We start from the raw sequence: 26,322 nt of genomic DNA, 5'->3' as shown, positions 1-26,322 counted from the left end.
AGAACAAGCCGAGAAACAATTTTTTGACTATAATAGTTATTGATATACAAAGGACATGTTGAGAAACCATGCGTCTCCATGCTCGTGTAGTGTGTTTATTTTTGATACTATTTCAAAACTAAGACCCAAATTCGTTTTATATTTTACAGACACCTCCCGGACCCAGAACTATCCCGTCGTGTGCCCAAGTACTTCGAGAAACTATCCAGCATTAACGTGCGCTTTCCTGAGTCGGGCTACGGTAGCCGCACCCGAACCGTAATCCTAATCGACCACGAAAACCGAATGGACTTTATCGAGGAAACAATGGTCACTGCTGATCCGAACGGCGAATGGAAACGAACCACCTGGGAGCGACAGTTTTAACCTTTGACGATACCTCAACAACAAGGGCTTTCGGACCACTAGCACCACCAATTTTCTCATCTAGATAACATAGTAAATGTGTATTTACACTCGGTATAATCTTCAATAATTAGATTCAATATAACTGCTCAATTATTAGATAGCAGAAGTAGAACTCAGTGGTACTAGTACCAGCACATTGTTTAATGATTCCCGTTAAAATACCTCTGACGTTACATATTCGAAACCTACTTACGCTTCGAACCGGCTTTGTTAACCATTCGGTTCTTTGCTCCAGCTGCTGCACCCTTCCTAGCTCCCTTCACAATACTCTTAAACTGGCCAGCGTTCTTCGCTCGTTTTCTGTAAAAATCGAAGTATAATTGGTAAACGTCAAAGTCACAATCATGTGCATTTTAAGATGATAAATTACCTCCTATTCAGGGAATTCCTGCTCAAAGGCACATAAGCATATGGCTCATGTTTGCCCTTTTTCAGCATATCACCTTGCGCCTTTTTAGATTTATACTCGGTACCGGTAGAGGCGTATGTTTTGGCGCTCTTGTTCGACTTGGTCGATTTGCTGCTGTACCCGGACTTGACCGAGGCTGCCACCGGTCGGTGAATACCCTTTCCACCGGCTACGTACCGGCTACTGCCGGCACTCATACCCGAACGAACACTCATCGCTTCCATTGCCTTTCGCTTACGCGACGAAGGACCATCAGCTTCGACCCCCGTGGAATCCTCTCGTTCAGCATCCGAGTCCGAATCATCTTGATCGTACACTCGTTTTTTGGCTTTGTCCTTGTAGCCCACATTGTCATCGGGATCCTCGTCGGAATCGGAATAATCCTCAATGTCTTCGATGATCAACCGGCCGTCCGAAGCTGTGGCGAATCCTCGATTAACATCCTTCTTCTTTTTCGGCTGTGATGTGCCGGGTTGAGATTGGTTCATCGGTTGGGACGCTAGAATGGATACAAATCAATTATTATAATTGGTAGACAACAAACAGAAGACGATTGGCGTGTTAGTCAAAATAGCTATGTACCAAGGAAAAACAAAATTAAAAGAAATTAAAAACTTACTGGTAATTTTGCTGATAGCATCCAAATCCGCCAGATCAACAATGTTGTCCGGTGATTCCCTAATGTATGTGCTCATCTTCTTCTTAGCTTTCTTTTCGTCCTCCACTCCCGAATCGGAATCAGATTCTGAATCCTCCAGGATATCATCGATCGTCAGACTCTTTTTCTCCAGATGACCCGCCAATCCATCGTCCTCATCGTCATCCTCTTCATCACTATCGCCTGTGCTCTTTTTGTTTTTCTTCTGATCAGCTAATTTGTTTCGTTTCGCCCTGGCCAACTCCTTCCGAATCTTTTTCAATCGTTTGTGAGTGACTTCATCGTTTCCGGGTACTAGTTTGACAATTTCCTCCGGCCCAAATCGCTTGCACAGTCTCTTCAGTGTGTACCCCACCAGCAGCCGACAATGTCGCTTCGTGTCTGGCACCATTTGCGAAAGGGCTTTTGCCTTAAAAAAAATATTTGTTTTGTTACTGAGGCTTCAACAATTTATAGAATACAAAAAAGGTAACTTACGATCAACGGAAGATCATTTGTGACCAACGGCACAGGAAGTATCTTAATATACAGTAGCAGGTAGTTAATTGCGGCATCCACCTCGGAGCGATTGTTTCCGACCATTATAGTCAGAACTTGTTGCAGCATGAAGCGAAGTGAATCTACCGTCATTGCACCGGTGAACGTTTGCAGGACGTTCTTTAGCACCCAGATAGTGTTGGTAACAAGGGTGGTATCGCCAACCAACCCGGCGATGATTAGATTCTCAAAATCTTTGATCTTACCCTCATTCTGCGGATAGTCAAAACCATTGATTAGCAAAGGATATACCTAATATGAGGCGACGGGATCTTTACTTACATTGAACATGTTGCCGATCAGTTCAATGAGATCATTCGAGAGATTTTCGTGCTTGACAGCTTCTACTGAGTAAGAAGCGACCGCCTCTGGAACGGTTCGAATGATGATCTTGTTATTCAACTTGACCTCAGGATTCCTCTCGATGAGCAATTTAAGACACCTGCAGATTGATTCAATACAAATTAATATTTCTTTACGAGTGACTTCTAATAGTAGGTATTGTAGAGTTGCGAAAACATATCATAGATGCAACTCCATATATTTGAACACGTATACTTAAGTGGGACTTTCACATAAGGCTGAATCACATAAGGCTAAAAACTCATAAGGCTGAACACGAAAGGCTAAAACAGTAAATATCTTACATAAAGCTGATACCGTTACCTGCCCTAATTCCGCGCATCGCCGTGTTTTTCATCAAAAATCAGAACCTAGCTATCATGAACATCGTATTATTTGGTGAAATGTTCAAACATATCATATGAGAGAGTTAGTTCCTTGGTTAGTTGTATTGCGAGAGTTCGGCTGGTGGCCCGGTGCTGGGAATTTGGTTTCATCAGTACCTGCTAAGCTGCGGAGGACGACGGAGTTCCTTCGTAGCTTAGTAGGGAAAGCACCTGTCTAGCGTACTGGGGTCGTGGGATCAAAGCCCACCGGAGGGGCGGTTACCCTCCAATACCTTTTCCGAACTAAATCTATCACATGTTATGCATATGCATAACTGGCCATGCTCAAAGCTTTGTATGAGCGCGTTGAATTGCTTTAGTAGTAGGTACATAGATTGTGCAACAGATGGCGTTAGTACTTTCGATGACGAGAAACTTTCAACTGGTTTTCACTAAGAGTTACGTCTGTTTGTCTGTGGTTTTGTATCACAGTATGCCACTAACATATGTTAGTGACATTAAATACATCCGATTCTGTTTTTACACGGATTTTTTTTACACGGCCGTGTAAAAAAAAATCCCACACAAAATTTTTGCAAAGTTGCTCCATTTTGCCGAGAAATCATACAACTTTTTATACACGGATTTTCAAATTTTGTACTGAAAACTTTTTTTACACGGAACGCATCCCCCGTGTAAAAAAAGAATCGGGTGTATATCATAGTTAGCCTCTACATATCAAACCAAACAGACGTGTTATGAAGTTCTGGATGATTACATTACTATGTTAAGTAACTTTTACTGTCAGTGTTGGTAAAAACTCAAAATCTCAAAACTCATGAATGATTCAAATCAAGCGTGAGTTGAAACGCACCCAACTCAGCACCTAAAAACTCATGGATGAGTTGAATCATCCATTTGAATCATCGTAGGTTTTCTTTTGTTCTCCTTCGTTAAAAACAGTGAATTGACGTTTGCCGCATAAAATATTAGACACTCTTTTATGCATAAGCAATAAATTGCTCTCAAATTGATTTCAAATGCGTTTTTAAACCAAAATGATTTTTTGCCAAATGAGTGTAATGATGCGTTTTAGCATGAAAAATTCAAGCGTGATGCATTCCTTTAAAATCGCAAACGATTTCGTTCGCACGGGAGCGCTCGTTGATTGAGATTTATGAGTGATTTTACCAACACTGGTTATGATTTAATTGTCCATTACAAAGGAAGAAATTAAGGGACCTTTTAGATTACTCCGTTACCATTATATCCATTATACTTGCCACACGACATACCGTGCACGCACCATACTTTGCGCAGTTAAGGAAATGCAAAATTGAATCAACTCGTACAACTTACAGAAAGTAGCTATCAGCCTGAAATAGTTTTCATGCTGTAGTATTATTATCATATTATTGTTTGAGAACTAAATTTGTTACAAAAATTTGAAATAAATAGTAAATTGAACTTCAAAGCAGACCCCTTATTATATGCCTAACTTTGCGCACATAACTTGAAAAATTTCTAACACGAAGCAAGCGTCTATCATACAATTTTTCATTAAAATTTTATTTTTTCGGCTAATACTACTATTACAATTTATGTTTATTCCATTTGTAGGCATATTTGAGCATATTAGAGGTGATAAGGATGCCCAGCATTATTTTCTTATGATTCGACATACTTAGTATGTTTTCACGTCTGTTGGTGTATGTACAGCCTCATTTATGTACATTGGCCACAGCTAACAAAAGTTCTTTTTTACGTAAACCCTATTCCGACGAGGTATATCATAAATGTTGAAAATATCGAAGAAATACGAGTTGTGCGCAAAATTAGGTACACTGTATTGAAAAATTGTTCCTAACATTGCGCATCATATATTTTAACGAAAAATGTAAATAACTAACCAAATTCTCATAAGATGGCTTCAACAATATTATAATTATTGGGTCCATGTGTAATCAGTTGTCAACGAATGTAAAAATTTTCAAAAAATACAGTTTTTCGGGTAGACCGTCACTTGTCATTTGTGCTAAGAACACGCCATTTTGGTCATTTTCACTGTTTTCAGTACAAGTTTCGACTATTAAAATGAAAAATGTGTCATTAAACAGCAAAAAAATGCATGCCCTTTTATGATAACATGTATATTGTGCTGACAAGTTATAATTATATTTCGAAATTCAATTTAAACGCATTCTATTACAAAAATAATCGCAAAATGCGCAAAGTTGGGTGCGTGCACGGTACTCATGCAAAGCTGGCATAGAATAACTGAGGAAATGCTTATAGAATACTAAGTTGAAAAACAGGCCAAGTTCCAGTTGGAATATAGAGCCATAGAAGAAAAAGAACCAGAAGTCTAATATTTATGTCTGAAGTGTTCAGTTATATTCATCCATCCATTACTGCAATGAAGATTGATTTAATATGCAATACATAAGGATTCAAATTGACCTTGTAAACAGCGTCATACCTACAACTTCTTTCAATTGAAAAATTGAACTTCGACGTTAAACTCACGTTACCTCAACTGAATAAGATTGATTAAATCGTTGCTACCAGTTCTCTTGGTTGAAAAATTGACACTTTTGTAATGATTCGGCGTTTTGTATTATTCGGCTTTTCGAGATTCGGCCTTTTATGTCATTCGGCCTTTCGTGGTTCGGCTTTTTGTGGTATGCTAAAACATTTTCGGCCTTCTGTGGTTCGGCTATTTGTGCTGATCCCTATTAAACGCCTAAAATTTTGAAGATTATTTAGTGAAAGATTCTGAAACTTATGTAATCAAAAGGTTAGAGCGGGCCATGGTGGTCTATGGTGGTCTATGGTGGTCTTAACAGCATCGGAATCGCCTCCAAACAAGATTCAACAGTTAATGAGTTTCCTAACATAACATAAGCTTCAATTTGATGATGGACTTAATTCCTATGGTCGATCTTCACGTCATCTGGTAGAACCCTTTTTGTTGATACTGTTGCATAATTCCTTTCGAAACAGTTTGCCAGCCTACACGGAACATGAAGTCCAAAAAGACGCTGTTTCAACTAAATCGGAGGGAATTACAAGGTCAAATGCTAACTAACTTCGAAATATTTTAAAATATTTTTAGTCGTTTTATTGTCAGAGTCAAATCATTTTATCAGCTTTTATGTTATTTATGGTCTGTCTCATTTGGAGAATTAAACCGAAATTTAACTTAAAAGTGACATTTCAATAAATATCGAATATCCCTGCTCGCAGAGCAAGCTTACTTTTGACAGATATCGAATCATTTCCATCGATGTCCTATATTGGAATTGCTGGGTAGCACCAGCCATACTTATGACCGGGTGATTGTTTTTATTTTTGAACTGTCACTTTTAAGTTTAATTCTCCAAATGAGACAGACCCTTAGATGTCTACAGAGCTTGCTGACGTTTGATCATCTTTCTCTTGTACGGCAATGCTCTCGCTTATAATTCGTTAAAGCCTACACTGATGGACATAATTATTAATAATTCGTCGAAATTTTCATTCCACCCAAATGCCCAATAGTGGACCCCCTAGTAGCTAAATTTTGCTATTTCTGTCATATGGAGTGGAAATATTCAAAATATCAATTTTGCGTGATATCTAGTATCAAGCTTTGCATCTCCTCTTCACGATACATACATGAAACACGCTAATACTCGACGTTATTCGATGAAATTAACATTTTATGTCTGACTGAATTCGCCCTATAGTAGTCCCCCTGGGGGTCCATAATAGGAAATTGCTTGCCTATAGGCGACACTTCATTTGATTTTATGTTCCGTTTCGGAACGTTCTTCTTCCCTATCATGGACCCCTCAAAATATTCATATAATGGACACTCTCGTGTTAATTTTTATTGAATTGTAAAAAATCATCTAATTTTACTTTCCATAGTATTTCCAATGCATGTAATGAAATCACAGGACTGTAAGGTAGGTTCTCCCAATGGAATTTCATAGCAAAATGTTTACATTGTGCTGTAATAATGCAAAAATGGCTGGTCCACTATTGGGCACTTTACTTTAATCCCTCTAAATACACAAACAGTTTATGCTTAACGGCAATTTACACCAACACTTGAAAAGGATGTCATTTTTTTTTACGTAAACAGCGTCTAATGGGAAGGTTGGGTTACACAGTGTACAATAAATATTTCAAAATTGAGGACCGCCATGAATCCCGGCGCCCTAAAATAAATACCAAATTCTGGCGCAAAACTTTCCCAAGGTGTGAGGTAGCCTTAAGTGAGAACAGGTCTGAACACACATTTGTCGATAACTGGAGCTTGTTGGATAACTGGAGGGACGATCTTCGGTGGATCAACGAGTTAAGGCTACCTTACACCTCGGGAAAATTTTCCGTCGGATTTTGAGCCCCGTGCATTTGGGGCCGTTCAAAAATTACGTCCAAGCTTTGAGGGGGGAGGGGGTCATAGCTATGTGACAGTTTGTGACAGGAGGAGGCAGGGGGGTTCGTCTTATGTGACGTCCATCCACAAGAAAAAATACTGAAAGCATTTTAGGAACAGCTATAGCTTGCAATTTAAAAACATATTCAAACTGTTAGTATATGTCCCTTACTCATTATGTTATTGTAAAAATAGTGTACGAAAAATAAAAACCAAAATAATCGCCAAAATAAAAATGACACATGTACGTACAGGGGGAGGAGGGAGGTCAATGATTTGTGACAATTTGTGACAGGAGGGGGGGAGGGGGTGTTGAAAATGCCGAAAAACGATGGACGTAATTTTTGAACGATCCCTTTTAAATGGGACCGGGATTTTGATTTTCCGCACTCGAAATAATTTTCACTTGGAAGTTACTGGAAAACATATATAGATTTTTTCCATCTAGTTTCGCTTGTAAAACTTAAATGTTTCGTTAGTGATGGTACTCACGGCACTCGATTCACTAGAAAACTAAATAAATTTTAAGTGGAATTTTTGGAGGCTATGTACATAGATGTTAAGTGACTCCTCGGTAAAAATTGTGTATAATACTTATATATTGATATTCCGTCCACTTGTAAGCGGACGGGGTTCAAAAATTGGAGATTGAATATTATTCCATCTCCAAAACATGTTTGCTGAAATCGTTTTCATATCACTTCTCCATCTTACTTCATTAGCGATTGACGACAAACATACATCTTGGTCTGAGTACCCCACTCATATATTTTTCAGACATTGAATTGAAGTAGAAATCACTAGAAAAGTATATAGATATTGCTTTCCACATATTAATGTGGCTTTCACTACATTTCTTATTGATGCGCATATGAAATATCAGTAATGTCTATATGATTCCAGTAAGGCCGATAAAAGTTCCAATTATTAGGGTCTACATGACTTTTCATAGTGGAAATTAAGTGACAATTATTTTGAGTGTGGGTTTTCGAAGCATTGGTTTTGATTCGCCACTTCTGCTGAAATTCTTGAAGTTTATCCTGAGCATGCTGAAATTTACAGGTGATGATTCGGGGATCCTCGTCGGTTGAAAGGTAAGCATTATCGACATAGGTGACTCCCTCTACCATTAGCACGTCACTGGTAAATACATTTTAAAGTGTGGGGCTCAGCACAGAACCCTGTGTAATGTCGCGTGGTATTATGTGAGACTCCGACTTGCAGCCATTGACAAAAACAACGAAAGTTCTATCCAGGAGGAAAGATTTCCCTAGCTGTACTATGTACAGAAGGCAGTTAGCTTTGTGTAGTTTGAAACATATCGCTTCTTGCCAAACATAATCGTATGTCTTTTCCACGTCCAGTAAAATCATGCCAGTTTATTTTTTTTGTGTTGAACGTGGTTGAACCCTTGTTTCACAAGTTTTGTAATCCGGACAAGTTCATGATTCGTTGAGTGACCAATCTTGAATCCGAATTTTCATTGGGGATCACAGGGTTGACTTCTATGACGTTCCAAGCGGTTGAAGATCAGTCGCTCAAGAATCTTACTCAAGCTGCTCAAAAGACAAAAGATATTTTAGTTACTAGATAAAGATTGTCGCTTCGGTTCCCTTTGTTCTGCTGTCCGGAACATGATGGGTACCAAGCTGTCAAATCGTATGGATTTTTCTTCTTTGACATTTAGCTCCCCTATCCTCGCCACTCGCCAGCAAAAAATGTTCCGGACAGCGACGACAGCGACAATCTTTATCTGGTAACTAAAATATCTTTTCAAAAGACCAATCGGACGGTAGTTTGCTATTACTTTTCCGTGTTTCCATTTGTTGGGTAAATGCATTAGTTTGATGCACGCATTAAAAACTTTCGTTGGGAAGACCAGACCTTTACGAGGTAGCCTCTTCAGCATGACGTTCCGAATTCCATCCTGTCCTGGCGCTTTCCTTCTTTTCAGTCGATTTATGAGTTTCTTGACGTCGCTGGGTTTTGTGTACTATCAATTGATTATCGTATCGTTATAGAGGGGATTGATATTTGATTTTATTTCGAAGATTTTTGCTAATTTTCCAGAACTTAGAACTGGCATTTGTTAAATTGTGAATGGTGGTTCCAAAGTTTTTGAATTTGTTTGCCGCACATTTGTTTCGAATCCGTAAATTAGGATTGTCTACGATTCTTTTCAGTGATAGACCTTTTGAACGACAAAACTGTCTTCGTCGCAAATTTCTAATCGGATTATAAGTTTTGTTTGATCAGGGAGCTGATATTTGTAAGAAGTAATTTTCGACTTCGATTTCGACTTCGACAGGAAGTGCATCGTACTTGGCGGCATTTAGTGCAAACTCAAATTGCTCGAAGGCCGCATCGACTTTGTCCGTCCAAACCAGCACGAAAATTGCAACACCACCGCCTCGGGTTGCTATCCTAGTGGAGCGGTCTAAACGGACGCACGTGTAGTAGTAGGCTCCGCCAAAGCGACCGTGTGCCGCTCAAAGCGCACAAGCCCAAGTCCTGGTGTTAGGTGGGACTCTAAACAGCCCTGACACGACGGCCCTCCGACGAGACAGAAGGTTTGCGCAGGCCCAATAAGCCGCCTTAAAAAACAACCATTACGAACGACATAGAAGATAATACGACTCGATACAATCGGCAACGACCTAGGCATAGGGATCACGATTGGAAGCTTGGAACATGGAACTGCAAGTCGCTAGGCTTCGCAGGTTGCGACAGGATAATCTACGATGAATTACATCCCCGCAACTTCGACGTCGTAGCGCTGCAGGAAATCTGCTGGACAGGACAGAAAGTGTGGAAAAGCGGGCATCGAGCGGTTACCTTCTACCAAAGCTGTGGCACCACCAACGAGCTGGGAACCGGCTTCATAGTGCTGGGAAAGATGCGCCAACGCGTGATTGGGTGGCAGCCAATCAACGCAACGATGTGCAAGCTGAGGATAAAAGGCTGATTATTCAACTAAAGCATCATCAACGTGCACTGCCCACACGAAGGGAGACCCGAAAACGAGCAAGAAGCGTTCTATGCACAGTTGGGGCAGACATAGGATGGGTGCCCACTGCGGGACGTCAAAATCGTCATCGGTGACATGAACGCTCAGGTAGGAAGGGAGGAAATGTATAGACCGGTCATCGGACCGGACCCTAGCAGCACACATGTACCACGTAAGTTACTGCAACTCATATGTGACCAGATTTGGTCACAATCAAGTTGCTGTCACCATTTATGTCTGAATTGTGCTGCTCGGGGGATAGTCTGCATGCCGTATCGAACGACAACGGCCAACGATGCATAAACTTTGCAGCCTCCCGTGGAATGGTAGTCCGAAGCACTTTCTTCCCCCGCAAGAATATCCACAAGGCCACATGGAAATCACCTAATCAAGTAACGGAAAACCAAATCTACCACGTTCTAATCGACGGAAAATTCTTCTCCGACATCACGAACGTACGCACTTACCGCAGTCAGAGATGCATCCTGAAGAGAACATGAGCCAAGAGCGCGCCTTGGTGTTCTAAGTTTTGAACTCTGAACACAGTTCAGTGTGCACTGGGTTGGTACGCAAGCAAAACGATCATGGTAACTAAGATTCCTTAGATTTGGAACTATGCAAAAACATACGAGCATGCTTGATTACTATCCTTTAGATGCCCACGTGTTCCATTACTAGCCGAAAAATGAGTAGCATGCCGGTCGCTTGAGTTTGTTTTCCTAGGATACAAGTTGCTAAGTTAGGTCAGTGCTCTTGAACAGTGTGCAGTGTTCAGAACTTTTTGAACATGAACACGCGTTCTCGTGTTCAGATGCATCTCTGACCGCAGTGCGAATATTGAATCCGACCACTACCTCGTTGCAGTATGTCTGCGCTCAAAACTCTCGACGGTGTACAACACGCGTCGGAGTCGTCCGCCGCGGCTTAACATTGGGCGGCTACAAGACGGTAGACTAGCCCAAGACTACGCGCAGCAGCTGGAAGTGGTACTTCCAACGGAAGAGCAGCTAGGCGCAGCATCTTGCATGCGACTTCTGGTTCCGAATCTCCAGGAAATACAGGAGGAGATCGGCCGGCTGAAAAACAACAAAGCCCCTGGAGTTGACCAACTACCAGGAAAGCTGTTTAAACATGGTGGTGAGGCACTGGCTAGAGCGCTGCACTGGGTGATTACCAAGGTTTGGGAAAATGAGGTTCTGCCGCAGGACTGGATGGAAGGTGTCGTGTGTCCCATCTACAAAAAGGGCGATAAGCTGGATTGTAGCAACTACCGCGCAATCACATTGCTGAACGTCGCCTACAAGGTACTCTCTCAAATTGAATGCCGTCGACTACAGCCAATTGCAAGAAAGTTCGTGGGGCAGTACCAGGTGGGATTTATGGGTGAAGGCTCTACCACAGACCAGGTGTTCGCCGTACGTCAGGTATTGCAGAAATGCCGCGAATACAACGTGCCCACACGTCGTCTATTTATCAACTTCAAAGCCCCATATATGATACTATTGAGAAGATGTAAAAGCGGAATCACCTTTTTTCGTTGAGTGTAGCATTTTCACTTCCACCTGAAAGACGTTTTTGCGCTGTAGTTCCTCTTGTACATCCTTCAAGTCGAATATCGGTAGACAAGCTAGGATTATTCGTATCGAGATCTCATCGCTAGTGCTGTCCCCTGCGATTTAAGAGCAGCAACAACGAACTTCGCCTTCTCGTTCATTTGCAGTTGGATTCCATCCTTGATGATCTTCTGCGAGTGTCTACTACGAAAGGCCGGATCACAAAAGGCCGAATCACGAATGGCCGAATTACAAAAGGCCGAAAGCAAAAAAAGGTCGAAACCACAAAAGGCCGAAATCACATAAGGCCGAATCACAAAAGGCCGAAACCACGAAAGGCCGAATCACATAAGGCCGAATGAAATCGGCAGACCAACAAAGTGGACCGGAGCGAGCGCGCGCTTTTTTTTATTTAAATACTTAATATAATTTAGAATATTCGGATTATTTTGTGATTTCTCACTAAAGTCTTGTTTATTGTTTATTGTTTGCTTTTAAATTCATCTGACAGAACATTGTCTTAATGAATAAAATCTTATTAACTAATTCACATATCCTAATTAATCCGCCGGATGAAAGTTACCAATGGAAGATTGAAGTCGAAGTCAGCGTACACCGTGTTGAAGGATGCAGCCATTGCACGGATCGGTTCATGTGAGCCGTATTGTCTATTACGGGTTTCAAGAGAGAGCAAATTCCGTGGTCTCATTATGCGTAGAAATTGAACTGGCACAGAATTTCTGGAGAGTCTATGAATCCGGTAAATAATTTTGCAGTAAAAGTTATTCGTGCGATTCGACGTCGATTTTCCAGAGTATCAATTCCTATCAGTCTGCATCGATGCGCATATGGGGGTAGATTCATCGGATCGCGTCAAGGTAAGTGTCGCAAGTAGCGACGAACGAATTTCTTCTGTACGGACTCAGTTCTATCTATCCAGTATGCATCAGACGATGCAACAATACACTAGTTGAGATCGTATAAGCGAACAGTAGACCGATCGTAAACAAAATGGGTCTCGAAAGTCATTCGCAATTTTGAAGATGAATCCGAGCGTACGGTTGGCCTTATTAATGATTTCATTGTAGTGGTGCTTGAAAGAAAGCCCCTGATCTAAAAGCACTCCCAAGTCTTTAATGCTGTCCACTCGTTCCAAAATAATCCCGGACATTCTGTATTCAAATAGTACTGGATGTATCTTACGGTGAAAGGAAATTGATTTGCATTTTTGAATACTAAGCGTCAGATTGTTAGTGGTACACCAGAGCTCGAATTTGGTTACAAGCTCCTGCAGTTGCACACAATCTCCAATGCTGTTGATTACCATGTATATTTTAAGATCATCAGCAAAGAATAGACGGCAGCCGGGTGGAAGTACATTTGCAACTTCATTGATGAATAGAGAGAAAAGCAGGGGTCCAAGGTTACTGCCCTGAGGCACTCCAGAGGGTTTGAAAAATAGCAGATTCAGCACTTCCAATTTTAACACAAACCGTGCGATCAGTGAGATATGTTTCAAGCCAGGAAACCATGTCGTGACAAATTCCGAGCTTTGCGAGTCTGCTGAGCAAGATACCATGATCAACTCTATCGAACGCCGCCTTGAGGTCAGTATAGATTGCGTCCACTTGTCTGCCTGAATCGATATTGCGGATACAGAGTGACACAAACTCAATAAGATTAGTTGACGTAGACCTCTTGGAGTAAAATCCGTGCTGAGATGTCGTAATGTAGTTTTTACAGCTTGCAAACTAAGCTTCGTTAATAATAATTTCGAATATTTTTGAGCAGCTGCACAGAGAAGTTATACCTCTATAATTCTCAACGTTCGATTTGTCACCTTTCTTAAGAACTGGGAACATGTACGAAAATTTCCATTGCGTAGGGTACTGGCTTTGTCGTAGTGATAAATTAAATAGTAACGTAAGAGGTGACACTAACGTGCTTGAGCATCTTCTCAGAATAAGTGAAGGAATACCATCGGGTCCAACAGCTGCAGATGATTTCAGCTTTCTTATTGCAGATCCAACATCTTGCTCGTTAATCCGGAAGCAGCGAAAGTCGAAAACGTTCTCTGGCGTTTGTCGGGTGGCATTTTCGATTTGACTATTAGTCGCAACATGGCTGTTGAACGCGTGCATGAAATGAGATGCAAACAATTCGCATTTATCCTCGTATGACTGAGCCCAACGTTCTTCAAAGTGCATCGATGATGGAAGACCACTCTCCTTCCTCTTAGAGTCAACAAACGACCAGAATCGTTTCGGATTTTGTCGTAGGTCTCGTTGCATTCGTACAACATATTTACCGTACAAGAATCGATTGTACAGTCGGTAGTCATTGCTGCAGCGGGTGAAATGTTGCTTCGTGTAGGCGTTACGATGATTGGAATATTGTCTTAAGGCAGCTGCTCTCAGCCTGTTTGGACTGCGTAGACGACAATTCGACCATGGAGGTTTAGGTACAGGTCGTTTCAGAGGCACATGAGTTTGAAAAATTCTGTTGATAGTGTCACAGAAATATTCAACACCCTCGTCAATATTTTGTGCAGTCTCAATCGGTGACCAGTCAATCTGGGCGAACTCTGCTTGAAGTGCTTCAAAGTCGGATCGTCGGAAATTGTATGTGGGAGCAACAGGGGACTCATCATAAACGATTGGCGTAGGCAGCATCAGTAATAAATAGAGCGCTGGGTGATCGGCGTCAAGATTTACCAGTGGATCGATAGATTCTCGTACTGCACAACAATCGAGAGCAGGTTCATTGGCAAAGACTAGGTCCAGATAACGCCCATTTTGGTTGGACACCATGTTAAGCTGTGCTAGTTCGTTAAAACACATACCATCGATCAGTGCGCTGGCAGAGGCAGAAAGTATTGAATTTGAGGCAGGCTTTGGGAGTCCATCATCTGATATTTCCCACAACAATCGTGGTTGATTGTAGTCACCAAACTGAAGAAAAATATCGTTGTGTTTCAAACCAGCCATGACGTTTCGAATGGAATCTAGATGGTTATGAATGCATGACAGATCGTTTCGACGATCGGGCGGAAGATACAGAACGCCAATGCTAATATGTTTGTTCTCACATTTGATTCTGACCCACAATTGTTCCAAAGAGTAACTGATCAAAGCAGGGTCGAGGAAGCAGGTAAGCCTTGAAGAGACAGCAATCAGAACACCATCACCGCGAGTTTTCTCGCTGTTTTGTAGACAACGATCAGTTCTGAAAACTGTGTACTTATCTCCGAAAAGTAGTGCAGAAAGCAAGCGCGCGTCTAGCCACGTCTCAGTCAACACGATAACGTCATAATTGCAATCCAACGCCGCGATGAAAAAGTCATCAATTTTGGTTCTCAAACCGCGCACGTTCTGATAATAAACGCTGATGCTCTCGGCACTGGAAGGACACTTGTTGTCACGTTGCTTCGGCGACGATTGATTCACAACTCGGTTTTGTGGTGCGTAACTGCAAGTGTTATGTACATCAGGAAGAGATGTACTGTTCGGACGGCATATATACTTGCCTGCAGTTTGGAAGCCCCTTCTCCGTTCTCAAACACAGGACTGGGATGACTGTTGTTCGCTGGCAGCGGAGGCTCGACTGTGTTGAGGGGATAGGGGGCTTCCTTCGAGCTAGCAGGCATGCATCCCAGTGTCCGAGTAGCCACAACCGGAACCGGAGGATCAGACGAAAGAGGAAAACTAGGAGCGAAGCATATTTCAGATGGCGAATAAATTTTGTTCAATACGTACTTGCCTGTTAAGGCAGGCTGGAAGACCCCTCCTCCACACCCAAACACAGGTCCGGGATGACTGCAGAGCGCTGGCGGGGATGGCACGACTGTGATGGGGGGACTTGGGGCTTCCAATCTGCTGTTTGTATTGCATCCCGAATTAAAGATGTTCAGTTCAGCTCCATCACTGGTGTGATTGGTGACGATGTGATTAAAGGTTGCAGTAACGGCGTTGCAGGTTTCTTGTTCTTTGGCAGCGTTCGAAATTTTGAGACTCTTGAGTCTCCAAAGTCTTCGAACTCGCGGAATAGTAATCCATCAGGCCAAGTAGATTTGTCCAAAGCTTTTGCTTTCAAAGATGGGTCGAGTCCAACCTTGAATGATATGAACGAGAGTCCGGAGGTGTCCTTATCCTTGGGAACTAGTTTTACAACGGAAGGGTTGTCATCAGTCTCCAAATTCGTTTTGATAAAAGTTGAAACAGCTTCATTAGTGGCATCCGGTCTGAATTTCGAAACGTACAACCAGAATTTTGAATTTCTGTCATCACCGATAATGGGCACAATAAGAGCGTTGTCGTCGGTTTGCTTGGTACCCACTTGGCAAATGCTAGAAGCCCTTACTCCTGATTCGAACTCGCGTGGTCGTTTATTAGCTCTTCTTTGCTCGAGTGTAGGCCACATGTTGCTGATTACAGGTGTTGATTGGGCCGGGGGCTTCGAATTCAGTTGCTTAATTTCAGTTTGTAGTTCGGAGATGGCCGTCGCCAAAGAATTCAATGGGGACATCTCGTCAGCTCTGGTCGAAATTGCACGGAAATGTGAGTTTTCGAAGAGGTTCGCACAATTATCACACATCCAAAATAAGTTTCGTTTGTGGGATGTAAAGTACGATAGCAGAGTAACTCCGGAGCATGCATTCATATGGTATGTTAAACCGCAATATCCACGACAGACAACATATTCGATTCCAGTGACTGCCTCAGAGCACGTTCCACACACTTTTGCCATCGTGAAGTGATGCGCCTTCAGGTAGACTCAACGAATGGTGTTCAGATGCTTTTTGGTGCGCAGATACGTGTAGACGTGTGTACTATGGCAATGAATCGACAGCTGCGGGCAGGAGCTTTCAACAGACAATGCTACTAAAATAACAGTTTTAAAATCGGAAAAACAGCACAATAGCACAAGCGGCGGAAACTATTTCAGTGTAACACGATGCACTAGTCACTTGACTATTACTAAACGATCACAAGAGGTTTTTACGAAACGGATTGAAGTGAATAAAACGAATATAAGTTATGAACAAAAACAACAAGTCAAACAAACATAGCAGTGTTGTCAGATGGCAGTTTTGTGAAGGCATGATGGCAGATTGTGAAGGCAATTTCTCTTAAATTGGGAGAAATGAAATACATTTAAGAACACCGCGTTACCGCACTGCCGGTGGACGCATAAGTGTCCCATGTTACAAATTGGGGAATTAAGAAAAACGCATTTAAAGTTCAAAATTTTGTTTCGCATTTATCTTACTATTCATGCACCAAAAACAGTTCAAGTCACAACTATTGATAAATTGGTACTATTTTCTATGCAGCCCGAATTTTTTTTCCCCGAAGTTTTGAATATTCCAATATTTATTCGATCAAAATATGTACTGGGACGCTTATGCGGCGAATTTCTTTGAGATTTCGGAAAATGGACGCATAACAGTCCCACTGAGGTACAGTGTTTGTTGTTACGTCTGACATTTCGCGTGTTTATGTTTCATGTTTGCGGAATGCAATATATGTATGGAACACTCACTGCATCAAAAGCGATACACTGAATCACGGAAGGCTTATCATGTAGATGGTGAATTTACAACACCTAACGAGATCGTACTGTCAGTTGATCTACAAAAAGTAAGTTTTTGTATATATCAATGCTGCAATGTTTTATTAACCTTTCGGGGTTCGCATGGTCCTGGGTAACGTTCTCGATCTTGTCCGTATTATGTATAACAAGTGACGGTTTACAACTATTTGTTTTTAGGTTATACAACTTCCTCGGCTAGACGGATTTAAAAGCATCATCTTGGTTGTTGGTTTTCAACGAAACCCTTTGTGTCGGCGTGTGTTTGGTCCGAGGCAATCAGAGGTCGCAATGCCAATGACATGCTCAGTTGTTTTGCTAAAATTATTGAGAAGTATGCTCACCTGAAGAAAATAACGTTTTGGCTGGACAACTGTTCATCGCAGAACAAAAACTGGAATCTTTTCCAACACATCATCCTTTTCGTGAATAGCATCGCAGATCAGACTGAGCAAATAATTTTCAAGTATTTTGAGCCAGGGCATACATCTATGGCCGCTGATTCGTTTCATGCTGCAGTTGAAACAAAAATGCGTCACGAACGGTTGCAAATGCTAAGAAAAATGTTGAGACACTCGATATGCAAGTAACAGACTTTTTGCAAACCAAGTTGAACGTTTCCCAGTACACCAACTCTTGTAAGCCTCGTCCGTACATTGACATAATGCGAAAAGTTATCTTTGAGAAAGGGCGGCTTGAACTTGGATACTCTCAAGACATTAGCAGTGACGAGTTCAAATACTGCAGACTGTTTTCTAAAAAACAGCTCAAGATAGTCGAACGTGCGAATTTCTCCATCGAAGCTAATGTACTGTGGCAAAAGTCACCACGTGGCATTGATAAGACCAGGAAGGCTTCTCTTTTAGCGGTTGTTCTACCTATCGTAACTGATGAAGAAAAATCGTTTTTTGTTGATCTTCCTACAACGACTACTACATCGGACGATTCATCAAATGAAATGACTGAATAGTATTATGGTTAAGTTTGATTTTTTTCTCAAATAAAATGTTTAGTTGCAGAAAAAACACACTGATCTTAACTGTTATATGATTGATAGACGAGACTGATCTAAGTACGAACATTTTAAATTATCAGTGGTTATGCATAAACTATGTAAATTTATTTAGTGAGCCTCAGATCCTCCAATATATTGACTTAACACATTTTCAGCATTCGAATGAGAAATAGATTCTAACAAATTTCTCGTTATTCATCTATCTCATTATCCTTTGAAATTGTGTGGTTTATGAGCCTTCCCAAGCGTGATTTATAAATAACTTCTGAATCCTACATATATGAAGTTCTTACGATGCAGAATATAATTGATATTATTATGATTGTCGTTATTTATTATCGAAATGATTTAGTGGGACAAATATGCGTCCATTTTTTTTAATGTGACAAATATGCGTCCACTTTTCAAAATGTGACAAATCGGCTCTAAATTTTTTCAACAATTTTCAAAACAAACTGCTTTTTTTTATCTCATATTCTGAAAATGCTTATTAATTTAGGATGTTTGGCGACATAATCTCAAAATTGACAAAAAGTCACATGGGACACTTATGCGTCCACCGGCAGCGCAAGTTATACAGCTTTTAGTTAAAAGCATAGTAATTTGAAATTTTGATTTTGTTTAGCTTCTGATGTTGCAATTAGATCATGAGTAGTGCGCATCATTAGCACAACCATGCTAATGAAGCGCACAACTCCTACATTAATGCAAATCGGAAATTCGATTCTGTGAGCCATGAATCCGGTGGAATTCAACTTGGGCTCTTGCATTAGATTTAGGAATTTAACTTTTCCCAATACTACTGATAATGATTACTACAACACCAAAGCAAGAAAAAAGAGAACTCTTGGATTACTCCGTTACTTTAAAGTGCTAATCAGGGTTCTTATATCAGGGTTCACTCACTTCGACAGTAGGTGGGAGAGACTAGCGCGGGGGTGAAAAATTCATTTTCAGTGCAAAACATAAACAAACTCGGTGGCTGTCCCATACAAAAATCCAAGATGGCTGAATCATGAAATTGGCATACTGCTACACCTGTTTGTATTCACCTTGGTGCTAATATTTATACGTATACAGTGTTCATTTATGTTCATCCTTTCATTTCTGCAATGAAGATTGATCTATTATGGAATATAATAAGGATTCAAATTGACTCTGTAAACAACGTCATACAACTTCTTTCAATTGAAAGATTGAGCTTCGATGTTGAACTGACGTTAAATACCTCAACTGAATAAGATTGATTAGATCGCTGCTAGTAGTTGCAAAACACGTGGACAAGTTTTTCTTAATGGGGCACCATAATAAAAGTAAACGTAAATTTGTGAGTATTCTAAGTTCTCTTGGTTGAAAGATTGTAGCTTTTGTAATGATTCGGCCTTTTGTGTTATTCGGCCTTTTGAGATTCGGCCTTTTGTATCATTCGGCCTTTCGTGGTTCGGCCTTTTGGGGTTTCGGCCTTTTTTGGTATGCTAGAACATTTTCGGCCTTTTGTGATTCGGCCTTCTGTGGTTCGGCCTTTTGTGATTCGGCCTTTTGTACTGATCTCTTTTTTACCTGCTTCTAGTGAGGACATAAGCTTGTTGATCTCAATCACGTTTGAATTCTGCACGAATATTGGTGGGCAATAAATTCGTGCAGTGGGTTGTGGTGCTGAACCCGTTTCGTGCGAACTAGTGAACATTGCCAACATCCATCAGTGAGACGTACATGTTTACAGTTAGCACATGGGGAACTGTTACCATTCGCGAATACGAAGGTAATGCCTCTACTCACTCTTATGGCAAAATCGCATTCAAATCAAAGTCCACCGAAGGGGCGTTTACCCTCCAATACCTTTTCTGAACTAAATCTATCACATGTTGTACATATGCATAATCAAGTTTCAGACATAGTAATTAATTTCCACTCCGGGTGGCTTAATACCCGGCATATAGGTAATTAAATTTGAATGTACTAAAATCGCATTGCTATTTGTCAGACTGTGCGTGAAACATGACCGCCCTTCTTGTTCCTCCACAGTAAAATCCCATAAGGAACTGTCAGACTGTGCGTGAAGAATTTACCTTCGTAGTCGCGAATTGTATTATTGACACTACCACAATCGGCCATCGGTTGGGATGCGAATATATGTCTGCTATTTGTCGGTAACAGGTTTCCCTCGATCATATTAAAGATCAATGGTTGAGTTGAGGTTATGCTAACCTTGCTTTAGTCATAATTTTTGCGGATCATTATGGTATGTGGTCCAGTAGTACCACTTCCCGAACTCGCGACGTTACACGAACCGACTGTGGTACGGTTACCCAAGTTTTTAGGATTATACTTTTAGGGGCCCTCCTTAGCCGTGCGGTAAGATGCGTGGCTACAAAACAAGACCAAGCTGAGGGTGTCTGGGTTCCATTCCCGGTGCCGGTCTAGGTTATTTTCAGCTTGGAAATTGTCTCGACTTCCCTGAGCATAAAAGTATTATCGTGTTAGCCTCATGATATACGAATGCAGAAATTCGCGAAGTCGAAGCAAATTTCTTCACACAAACAATGACAGTTCTTTATGGGTTTTTACAGTAGAGCAACAGAGAGGAGGAGATGGCGGCCATGTTTCACTCAAACTCTGACAGATAGCAATGGGATTTCCCATAGGAGGGAAGAGCAGAATTTGCTTCGACTTCGCGAATGGTAATTTGGCTAAGAAACCTTGCAGTAAATAACTGTGGAAAGGCTTAACGGGCACTAAGCTCTGCTGCGACAATGTCACGGTGGGGGATGTAATGCCCATGAAGAAGAAGGATAATACTTCGAGAAAAAAATAAAGCAAGTTTGTATAAATAGTGTATAATCGCTCTAGCCTTGTTGACGTTTAGATATAAACTGAAAAAGCTTCAATTAATAACTGTGGATTAGCTATTTATCAATTCAGTAGAAAACCGAAATGGACGATAAGCGAAGTTGGATTTTTCTCACAATCCGTACGCTAAACCTTACTTCGAAAGTGGTGTGCTGTTTTCATTTGGTGATGCGCTATACAGCGCACCACTTCCAGAATTAGATTTAACGTATGGATTGTGAGAAAAATTCCGCTTTGCTGGCGGTTAATTTGGTTTTCTACTGAATTGATAATATTAGAATACTAATTTGAAAAGCAAGCCAAGCTCGAGACGCAATATAGAGCCATTAAAGAAGGAGAAAAAGATTTACAATCAAAGAGGTGTTTGATAAAAATGCGCGCCACCTATCAACTAGATACTATACCTACTAAGTTACTTACGCTAAACGTGGTGCCTGGATGCCATCGAATGTCGCGTGCAGCGTTCCGAGCAGGAGCTTCTCAATGTTACCCCGCTTGGTCTCGATGAATTCCACACAACCGGCATTTTCCGATGCCAGCACTTCCTTCAGTAGCTTAAACGCCTTTTTCATCTGGCGCCGCACATTGGCGTTGGTTTTGGCTACCGTCTCCTGCGACTTGTCGCGCTTCAAAATCACGCTGATGTACCGCCCGTAGATGTCGTCTAGCTTGTCGGACGATTGGTACAGCGATAGCTGCTCGACCACATCAAAAAGCATGTCGTACATGAACGTTCCCGGCGCCTTGGTGGTCAGTTCGTTCAACGCGACGGTGTGCATCTCCTCCAGAACCGATTGGGGAGTAACGGAGAGGAAAGCTTTGATGGTATCGAAAGCAGCCTGGCGGACTTCGTTCTCGTAACTACCTTTGGGCTTGGTCGTGTAAATATTAAACAAACGCGGGAGGAAATTCTTGGCGTACTTGCCAACTTCCAGTTTTCGGTGTCAGTCTCAAGTGAGGAATCAGTTCTTTTAGGCCGTCAAGAATTGGAGAGCGCAAATCAGGGTTTTCATTGAGGACCGTTCCTAGCGTTTTGGCTATGAGACGGAAATTTTGGATGTCTTTGGGACGACGGCAAAAGCCTGGGAAAAGACCCCACAGCTGACAGCACAATAATTCAAAAATGTGGGCTTGCTGTTTGTTGTCGGTTTCCTTGAATTTATTCCAGAGGACATAGCACTGGTAGGCTAGTTTTAGGATGACGTTGTTGAAAATTTCCAGTCGGGATTGATTGAGTCCCTCGCGTAATAACGGAAGAACCCAAGTTCGATCAAGATCGATTTTACCGGATGCATCCGTCAGAGGGATGCTGTCAAGCACTAAACCAGTGTCCATGGATCCGATTGCTTGGAGGACGGCGTGTTCGATCTGAATTCGTGTGGACGACTGCGGATCGTAACGATTGCCCAAAGTTTTCAAAGCGGGAGCTAGAATCGGGCCAAAGTTTTTCCCAGCAATATCGAACGCAATGGCCAGAATGATCAAGACTTGGTTTGAGGCATGCCCGAAAGGAGACGATGTTAAAACTTCGCTTATGGATAGAAGCACTTTTTCTATTGAAACACGATGCTTCTCGACTTCTTCATCCTCGCAACATGGCTGAACGCACTCGTAGAGTATGTCCTTCAACGCGTTGGATGCAGCTGAGACCACTTCCATTTTATCCGATCCCCAGAAATCTTGAGTGCAAACATCAACCAAACGAGGAAGGGCACTGCTACACATGGTCAAATTGAATTTTGCCAAGAACAAATGTCCTTCCTTTAAAACCGTTAACCAAGCAATAGTTTGTTTGGAATCCGACTTGTCCGGGCGATAATCATACAATGCCGCAATCAGCTTCCCTGCAAGCATTGGCGAAAGATTTTCGGTTTTTGAAGAGAACAAGGAATGGAACGTTTGGAAACAGTTGGTCCTTATCAATACATTTGTGGCGGTCATTATAGACAAAAGACTTTCTGCCACTAACTTTATATCATCCTTAGAGAATCCTGGCAAAGCATTATGAAGCAATCCCAAGGTGTGCAACACCAATGTTTGATTGTTTCCAATATTTTCTGGCCTGAACTGTCCGACGCAAAACTTGGCTACCCGCCCACCAACTGGATGACACTTAACCAACGGTTGCGGGGACTCACTGTCGTCCATTTTATCATCCTGTTCGCCTTCTTTCGACGCCATCTTGGGTGGAAGCATGAAGCAGCTTCCGTGAATGACTGCCACGACAGCGTGTTGGGCTGCTTTTCTGATCTTCGGTTTGGCATGAATCGCAAATGCCAAAATCGCATCGAAAAACTTCAACGTCGAAGACAGCTTCCACTGGGTATATTCCTGTGCTCTCAACAATACCGACAAACATCCAATAATGCTTCGAACCATATTCTGATTATCCGAGTCGGCGTAACGCTCCAGCAAGTTCAACAGTGATTGCCCAGTTTCTGAAAACTTTTTCCTCAAAACTGCCTCTGGGACGGACTTAATTCCCATCGACAACAGCGACACCGCCGCAACGGTGTCATTTTCCTCCTTCGTTGCATCGATCGTTTCCATCAAGGCCAAAAAGTATTCCGTGCTACTCTGTGATCCTCCCTTTTCCTTTATCACCTGAAAGAAAAAATATTAAACTCTTTAAATTTCACACAATATAATTAATTATTAACGGTTTCTGTAGTTTTGTTAGTCAAAATGTCTGGTAATGTTCAATTTCCCTTTTCACGGTTTATACCTCGGTCAGTGCGGCTAAAATCGCTAACATATCTTTCTGGACCTGCGAGTCTGCTCGGAAATTGTTCAGCAATTTCTTAAAGCTCATGTTGCTACAGGCGCTGAAGTTCGACGCGAACGTTTGGAATGTCTTGAACGTACCCCCTAGTTGGGACTCCGTCATTGCATCGCCCTCCATGCCGTCGTTCATACTGAAAGACCGGATGCTGGCAGCAATTTCATTCACCGTCGGATCCACTTTCTTGCTTGTTCCACTGTACGACTGGATGGCCTCATGTTTCATCACTGCTTCCAGTGTTAATTTACTAGCTGGGGAACCATCCGGCTGCACCGGAGGAGCCAAACTCAGATTCGACTGGAAAAAACGGCTCTTAGCTTTCGCGCGATGTTTGCTAGTTTCCGGATTCGAAGTGGAGGCCTGACCACGGGACCACCGCTTGCCACCCGTTTTCTTCTTCAATTTCGAACGAAACTTGCTCATTTTTACAGTTTATTGAAATTTTCACTACAGACAATTCACATGCGGCGTACGACAAAAACTGTATGGCTACCGAATTGAAAATCAAAACAAAACAAACGTGCTCGTGAAACGAAGAACAAAATTTATTGCAGAAACTGTCAAATTTATGCGTTACATACGTTACGGAATGGTAGCCCGACCAACTTTAGCAACCCTATAACCAGAGACCGGCGAAGTGAAAAACAGTCGAATTGGAAACGTGTCAGCCAGTCGACATGACAAACTCAAAGAAAAACAAATTGGCAGCGTATCCAGCTTTCCACGCTCGGTAATGGCGGCTTGTCGGTGTGTAAAAATCAATCAGTCACTGTACTTTTTTACAACTAGCTGGAGGAAAACTCACTGGCGAAAAGGCCTTTTTTGCCTTCCCCTCACCCAGAAACGCCAGTGAGCTTTCCTCCAGCTAGTGTCAAACAGTACAGTGACTGATTGATTTTTACACAGCAGCAAGCCGCCATTACCGAGCGTGGAAAGCTGGATACTGAAAGAAACGGCATGGTAATGCTTACCATATCGAAGGTTCGGCAGTGTCACATGAAAAGGCCTATATATTGTTATAAATGACAAAAACTCAAAGGTGCAGCCCATTCAGGTTGTACGCAAAGGTGACGTTGAACTACGTAGCTGTATGTGATGTACAGGTTTTCGACTTTTCTGTGCGATGAGACCAAAGCAAGCCTTTGTCAAGCCCAGGATGAATCGCTGCTTTCGTTGTTTATCCTGTGCTCCTGAGGTTGAATGAGCATTACGAACCCAGGGGTGACATTGCGCATCTCGAATCAAATCACTCGATTCGTAAGTTTTTGGATTCGTTTCGAAAAAATTGCGGCATTATGTATTTCGTTCGACTTCATTCAGTCGCAGTACAAGATTTCGAATGGTGCTGTACTCACTGGCAGAAATAAAATTAGGATTTTCATAACTATTGCCTTATGAAACCGCATGAGTTCATTAGAAATCGATTCCATAAGGCCCCTACGAAATTGTTATGTTTAAGTATGAATTTCATAATATACCTTATGAAATTCATTGGTCAATATTGTGTAAAAACTTAAAAGAGCTTATGAAATTATCTTGTGGTTTTGGTCGTGTTCATTTTCTTCTTTCAAATAACTGTCACATTGTTGTTCATTTGTCGTTGATTTTATTCAAGTTTTCTCCGTGATTTTATAGTGATAAATCGGGTTGAAAAAGAAATCTTAAATTCCGTATGTTGGAAACGGGTGGTGAGTGATGTAATGGAAGAACTGCATGGAATTCCAGCAAAGCTCACAGCAGGAACTGCCAATATAAACCATCTGGTGCACATCCTCCATCGTGACCCGAATGACTTCCTCTTCAATTAGTATGGCGGAAATTGGATTAGGTTCGTAACGCCATGGCCCTAGCGGCGACGGTACCGGTTATATCCGTTATACCAGTGAACAATCTCGCCCGAATCAGTGGAAGTTGCCAACCGACAAAGATTTGGAACACGATCTGGTTTCTCTTGTACAACTATAACAACAGCCAAATCCACACTTTCCACTACTAGATCAAGTGGTTTATGTGGTTTACAATGAGTAAGTGAGTATTCTCGCAGTTATTACCTAATGTTATCTAACTACATATAATGCAAATAACAAATTCCCATCATATTCATAGTAGGTACTTGGTACACCGGTAGTGGAGGATGGAGAGAGATGGCCAGCTTCCTAGACCCATGCTGCACGTATAGATTGACCTGGTAATCAAGATACATCTGCCAATTTGGTCTCTGAGTTTGGACCTGGAAAACGATGAAAGGTTCGTATGCTATTTAGTAAACAAATTGAAAATAATAATTCGTTATATTTCTTTAGGGTACTCAAATCGAGGAACCTGGACGTACATTGTTTTGGCAAAGGATTCAAACTTGTTTGCCAAAAGCAGCAAGCCAATCTCAACCGATTCGATCAGCTGGTGCTTGTTTATTTGGA

The 26,322-nt window shown here is 41.7% G+C and overlaps 2 protein-coding genes across 5 annotated transcripts in view; one reads left to right on the top strand and one right to left on the bottom strand.

The window, feature by feature from the left end:
* The window catches only part of LOC134202576 (transport and Golgi organization protein 2-like), a 153,750-nt gene extending 153,230 nt beyond the window's left edge, over positions 1 to 520 (top strand). For all 4 annotated transcript variants that reach the window (XM_062677586.1, XM_062677587.1, XM_062677588.1 and 1 more), the window contains exon 3: positions 150 to 520. In XM_062677586.1, coding sequence (XP_062533570.1) covers positions 150 to 366 — 217 coding nt within the window. In that variant the 3' untranslated portion in view covers positions 367 to 520. The remainder of the gene's footprint in view (positions 1 to 149) is intronic.
* On the bottom strand, positions 418 to 24,405 carry LOC134202575 (RRP12-like protein). Its single transcript, XM_062677584.1, is given in 8 exon segments — positions 418 to 708; positions 779 to 1,316; positions 1,437 to 1,884; positions 1,953 to 2,225; positions 2,295 to 2,454; positions 21,541 to 22,059; positions 22,061 to 23,724; positions 23,846 to 24,405. Coding segments are annotated over 8 exon segments (4,197 nt in total). The 5' UTR covers positions 24,326 to 24,405; the 3' UTR covers positions 418 to 593.
* Positions 24,406 to 26,322: the final 1,917 nt, after the last annotated feature.

The sequence above is a fragment of the Armigeres subalbatus genome, unplaced genomic scaffold (assembly GCF_024139115.2).
Source record: "Armigeres subalbatus isolate Guangzhou_Male unplaced genomic scaffold, GZ_Asu_2 Contig1291, whole genome shotgun sequence".
In the NCBI taxonomy this organism is placed as follows: domain Eukaryota; kingdom Metazoa; phylum Arthropoda; class Insecta; order Diptera; family Culicidae; genus Armigeres; species Armigeres subalbatus.
This window is presented reverse-complemented; position numbering and strand designations above follow the sequence as displayed.